This window comes from Acipenser ruthenus, chromosome 28, assembly GCF_902713425.1.
Source record: "Acipenser ruthenus chromosome 28, fAciRut3.2 maternal haplotype, whole genome shotgun sequence".
Classification (NCBI taxonomy): domain Eukaryota; kingdom Metazoa; phylum Chordata; class Actinopteri; order Acipenseriformes; family Acipenseridae; genus Acipenser; species Acipenser ruthenus.
This window is the reverse complement of record NC_081216.1, coordinates 23,013,490-23,019,805: the sequence shown is the minus strand read 5'-3', so window position 1 is coordinate 23,019,805 and position 6,316 is coordinate 23,013,490. Positions and strand designations below refer to the sequence as shown.

The 6,316-nt window shown below is 41.3% G+C and overlaps 1 protein-coding gene across 1 annotated transcript; it reads left to right on the top strand.

Annotated features, from left to right (window-relative positions):
* Positions 1-373: 373 nt before the first annotated feature.
* Positions 374-5,803, top strand: LOC117434773 (potassium voltage-gated channel subfamily A member 1-like). Its single transcript, XM_059002860.1, has 2 exons — positions 374-1,022; positions 1,403-5,803. Exon 2 carries the CDS (start codon positions 2,126-2,128, stop codon positions 4,205-4,207), a length of 2,082 nt encoding a protein of 693 aa, XP_058858843.1. The 5' UTR covers positions 374-1,022; positions 1,403-2,125; the 3' UTR covers positions 4,208-5,803.
* The last annotated feature ends 513 nt before the right edge of the window (positions 5,804-6,316 follow it).

Here is a 6,316-nt window from a genome sequence, read left to right as displayed (position 1 = left end):
TTTAATGACGTCGCAGCACCAAACCGTTTCAAGTTGTTAAATACAGTACAAATTAAACGGTTATTTAAAAAAATGCAACAGATCGGGGACAATAAAGCTATAAGCAGTTCTATGAATAATGATGACTGCTATTCCCCGTTCTAACCGCTAAGGGATGATATAAAGTAAATATTCTACACACCTATCGCCAGCTGGGAGACCTTTTAATAACACAAATACACAAGGAGGAATACAGAGAAGAGAAGACAGTCAGTCAGTAGCTGATATTTTCACTGTATTGATTACAAAATAAATAACAACAAAATAATACAATCAAAAAACCAACAACAGCTGTTATTACCTAAGCTTATGTTACCGTTCTACTGTACTGGATGAAGGAAGAATGATAATTATAATAATAAAAAAAATAAAAGAAAATCCAGCAACATATACATTTTTAAAACGTCTGCAGGAAAAGTGTTGACTGATCCTGCTTAAGTAGAATATGAACAGCTGCAGTTCTTACGTTGTGTTGAGCGAAATAGCCATTGCCAATCATAATTTTGCTGTAATATAATAGGCAGCCAGCCACACGGAGCACGCAGACTTCAGTTTGGTTTTTGGAATGCTTGTCTGTGAGCAACACGGAGGCGGTGGGTTGGGGGCAATCCTTCGTTTGGCACAGTACTTTAACTTCGCGTACTACTGCCATGCTCTACCTGCTGGGCATAAGACGGTTCCAAAATCCTGAAGAACCGGTGTGTTCATAATAATAATAATAATAATAATAATAATAATAATAATAATAATAATAATAATAATAATAATAATGATGATGATGATAAGTATGGGACCGCAGTGTTAATTTATCTCGCGTTAATTTAGCTGAAGTACTTTTGTCACAAACAATAGGAATTAATAAACAAGCAAACAGAAAAAAACCTGTATGATGGTGCGCAATTTATCAAAACTACAAGTGCATTGGGAGAGAGAGAGACAGAAGAAAAGAGATACGCCTGGGTCTTGGTTTGCATTTAAAAATAGTAAGTACGGCGATGATGAAATATTTGGGGACAGTGTGTGTGTGCGTGTGTGTGGTTGTGGTGGTGGTGGTTGTGGTGGAGGCGGGGAGGGGGGTGCATGCATGGATGAAGCCTATTTGTAGTTATATAAACGAGGACTTAGAGGTACGGTATATATGAAAACATCAATACTGAGTCTGCCAGACATGGTCTCCTGTTGCCACTGTTTAACATTATATTATGTTCGCATGAGCTAGAAACGAGTTCGATCTATCCGGGAGTGTATAAAGATTCAATTAAATATATATTACAATGGAATGGATTTCATTATTATGCATTGCATTGCAAATCATTTTAAAAAACGTTACCTTTTCGCCCACTTTATTTTGTTTCTCCTGCAGATTTGGCGAAAGGACTTGAATTTGTGTTCTGCGAATAACCGACTGCTGGAATAGTGGATACTACGGCATGCTAGACATTTCAGGATTAAAGGACTTCGTGAACGTGTTGACAATTACAAAATAAGTGATATTCTAAGGAGATGGGAGCCATACTAATTTGCCATCTAATGTTATTCAAGCTTTTTCCGAATTCAGATGTCTTGCACGGCAGCCGTAACCATAAGAACTTGGAAAAAAGATAAATATCATCATTTAATTCAATGAAAGAAACAGGAAAAATACGTACTGATGACTTTTTTTGGAAGGCAAAATACATCACATGAACTTGGCAATGGCATGATCTATAATAATAATAATAATCATCATAATATAAAAAGAAAAGCAGAACATCACTTCTTCGTAGAAGCAGGAACTTAAACTGGACTCTTCCAGGAACTCATTTCATTTTACGCCTGACCACAAAACTGATTAATAAAAAAAAAACATGTTCTGGGGATTTAGCTGCGGATTAGAACTGCAAAAAATGAGTCTGTCAACAAGGTTGCATTGAGTTCACGATTCGGTAACAACAGGTGCACCAGGGGTCTGACCATGCATTTTTAAGTTATTTAGAGAAAAAAAACAAAAAACAAAAAAAAAAACAACCTATACTGCTACCTGGTGTTTTCAGGCCCCCCTTACTTTAAATCCTAAAATATAAAATACGTTTTTTAATAAGCCAAGATGGAGGCTGCTATGGTGAGTGTCGAAAGCGGAGGGTGCAACAGCCACCCGCCTTACGGTTACGCACACGCTCGGGCAAGGGAGAGGGAACGGGAGCGCGAACGGGAGCGCCAAGCACACTCCAGAGCTGCCGCCGCCGCTGAAGCTGCTTCGGCAGGAGGAGGAGGGGGCAGCCACCACCATCACCACCACCACAACCCGCAGGAACAGCAGCAGAATCAGTCTCGCACCGCCTCCTTGTCCCAAGCTAACAACAGCTGTGGCGATGGGACTGCCTTGTGCCCCTCCTCCGCCTCCGCCTCCCAGCAGCAACACCACCACGAGCCACAACAGCTGCAGCAAGTAGTCAAAGGGAAGAAAAAGCATCGGGGCTCAGAGCAGGACAGGAGAAACAAGCATCGTCAGGGCTACGGAGGGGGCCACTCTCGCCACTCGGAGTTGGCTCCAACTGGGTCCGAGGAAGAAATTATGAAAGAGGAGGAAGAAGAAGAGGAGGAAGAAGAAGACGAAGAAGAAGAAGAAGAAGAAGAAGAAGAAGAAGGAGTGGGAGAAGTAGTTGACGGAGGGGAACAGACTGCAGGTGAGAAGAAAAAAAGTTTTCTCTGTACCATGGATGATGAAGAGGAGAGGGTTTCTCTCAGTGACAGACTATCCCGGCAAGGCTATGACTCTGTCTACAGCGAGTACGAGTGCTGCGAGAGAGTTGTCATCAACGTCTCCGGACTGAAGTTCGAGACGCAGCTGAAAACTTTGACTAGGTTTCCTGACACGCTGTTAGGGGACGCCGAAAAACGAATCAGTCACTTCGACCCCCGGAGGAACGAGTACTTCTTTGACAGGAATCGACCCAGCTTTGACGCCATCCTGTACTTTTACCAGTCAGGGGGCAGGTTAAAGAGACCCCCCAGCGTGCCTTTTGACATCTTCTCTGAAGAGATCACGTTTTACGAACTGGGAGAAGATGCAATGCTGAAGTTCAGGGAGGACGAGGGTTTCGTGAAGGAGGAGGAGAAGCCTTTGCCAGAGGACGAGTTCAAACGCCAGGTCTGGCTCCTGTTTGAACACCCAGAAAGCTCAGTGCCTGCTAGAGGAATTGCGATCGTTTCCGTGGTGGTAATCCTGATCTCCATGATCATATTTTGTTTGGAAACTTTACCTGTGTTCAGAGAAGACAACGATTACTTAAACAGCGGCGTCAACGGCACAGCCCAAGACAGTAGATCTACACCTTTTAACGACCCTTTTTTCATTGTGGAGACTGTGTGCATTATTTGGTTCACCTTTGAAATGATTGTTCGTTTCTATGCATGCCCCAGCAAAGCTGACTTCTTTAAAACCATTATGAACACTATTGACATTGTATCCATTTTGCCTTATTTTATTACTATTGCCTCGGATCTCGCCCAGCAGCATCAAGGCAACGGGCAACAAGCCATGTCTTTTGCCATTTTGAGGATAATTCGTCTTGTCAGAGTGTTTCGCATATTCAAGCTCTCCAGGCACTCGAAGGGCCTGCAAATCCTTGGACATACCCTCAGGGCCAGCATGAGGGAGCTGGGTCTGCTGATGTTTTTCCTTTTCATCGGCGTCATCCTGTTTTCCAGCGCGGTGTATTTTGCAGAAGCAGACGAGCCCCGCTCCCAGTTCGGGAGTATCCCGGATGCCTTTTGGTGGGCTGTGGTAACCATGACCACGGTCGGCTATGGCGACATGAAGCCTATAACTGTCGGTGGCAAGATAGTGGGCTCACTGTGTGCCATAGCAGGTGTTTTAACCATTGCTCTCCCGGTGCCGGTAATCGTTTCCAACTTTAACTATTTTTACCATAGAGAAACTGACAACGAAGATCAGTCACCGGTTCAGCAGTCTGTACCCACCTGCCCCTGCTTCCCCACACACTTCCTAAGGAAGTGCAGAGGTTCCTCCTCGTCCTCTTTGGGGGACAAATCTGAGTACCTGGAGATGGAGGAGGGAGTAACGGAGTCGCTTTGCGCAAAGGAAAAACCGAGTCACAGCAAAGGCAATGGCACAGAGATCAAGAAACACTGTGTGAGTCCTAGCTCGGTACAAACTGACGTGTGATGCGAGTGCAGCGCATTTGGAGTGATTACCGCTCATGAAAAGATAAGCATTGAAGAAACATACAAGCACAAGCCAGCTAGTGGAAATAAACTGCATACGCAATGCTGTGCTTTATCAATATTATAAGAACTAATGCGAGGGCAGACATATGAGAAGTCAGTGATGGACGGCAAATAGAAGTTCACATAAGAGGGCTGGAGGAAAAGTTTTATTTTTCATTCTCAAAGCTTCATCCTGAACTCTTAGTTATTGACGGTTTTGCACAGTAACTCAACACGTTCATTGAGATCCAGCAGCTCTGTGTTTTGCGTTTTTACCAGAACTTCAAATGCATAAAACTGTGATGGACTACGATGCTCGGCAAGCGATTGTCAATGCTTCGTCTAAGGATTAGCGCGCGAACAATAACCGAATCAAATCAGTGCAACATAGAAGAAAAAGATGCTCAGTCCTGAAGAACAACTGTAAGACACTTTAAGAAAACAAAGAGACAAACACGTGTTCCTTAACAGTAAAGTGCCTCCTGTCTTGTTAGCAAGCGGATAAAGTGAAAGCACTTAAAGGATACATGTGGAATTATAGCTCAAGTTTTGCTGTTGTTTGATCAAACTCTGCCTTGTTTGCACTATTAAATATGCTGGAGACAGGAATACATTTTAAAGGCAAATCTTTTCTGTAATGCTGTAAAATGTTAGTTATAATTGCAAGACAATCATGCAAGACATTCTCTTTCCGTGACGTTTGACTATACTATATGTATACAACATCCAGTAAATACGCACAGCAACACACTGCAGTCATCTGAAACGTTTTAGCCTACTTCTTTCTTCTTGTTTTTTGGTCGCCATCTATATGCTGAATGGCATTTGGTAACCTGGGAAGACTGCACGCTGCTGTTGGATAAAAGCAAATATATAATTAGGATGTCTGATAACTGTTAGCTGTTGCCCAATAGTTGGCAATTCATTACGCACATACCCTTTCTGAAACGCAAGCCCCCTTGGAACAATGGGCCCTTTAAAGAATATTACTGCGAATGTCCGTCCACGTCATTCTGTTATGTACAGAACTATGTTATTATTATTATTATTATTATTATTATTATTATTATTATTATTATTATTATTCTCGCAATTATCCCAAAACACCTATTGTGACATATAAACATCAACCGAGCCATGCAATACAGCCTTCTGGACATGTGCATTGGCGGATTCATGCGTCAATGTCAATATGAGGGGATAGAATATAATTATGTTTCCTAGACCAAAGCAACTCCCATCATTACAGTATTCAAATATAAAAACAAAACAAAACAAAACAAAAAAACTCTGAACATTATTTGAGGCAGTCGTGCGAGCATGTATTGCTGCTGCAGTTAAAACAACACAGTACCACAAACCCTACACACAAGCTGCATGTCCTGTTCAAGACTGGGATCCCAAAGCGTTCCCCAAGGACTTCTTGTCATATAACTTCTTCTGAAGATCACGCGACAGAACCGCACTCCTCTAACTTATTCCAGAGGATTGCAAAATCGCTTTAAACCATCCATCAGAAGAAGAAAAATGACAATCTGATATATATATATATATATATATATATATATATATATATATATATATATATATATATATATATATATATATATATATATATATATATATATATAAAGAGAGAATCTGAATAAAGGCGTCTAAAAAGGTAAGCGTTATTATTATTATTATTATTATTATTATTATTATTATTATTATTATTATTATTATTATTAGTAGCAGTAGTAGCAGTAGTAGTAGTAGTAGTATTTGTTTAAACATGCTTTTCTAACCCATATTCTATTTTCCACGCTCACTGTTATACCTGTATTGGGGCGCTTTTGCCATGAGTTACGCATGTTTCGCAACAGGTACAATTGCATTTTACTCCAGGGAAATCGAAGTATTTCACGAGAAAACTGCCCAATGTAATCAACATCTGCCATAATTGAAATATCTAAGTTATCGGATGTGGATCTTGGCTGAAACTCTTGAGGCAGGGAAAGCAGGCTGATTATATTCAAACAGGCAAATGCGTTGCGCTGTGTGTGCGTAAAGGCGGATACGCGTCAGA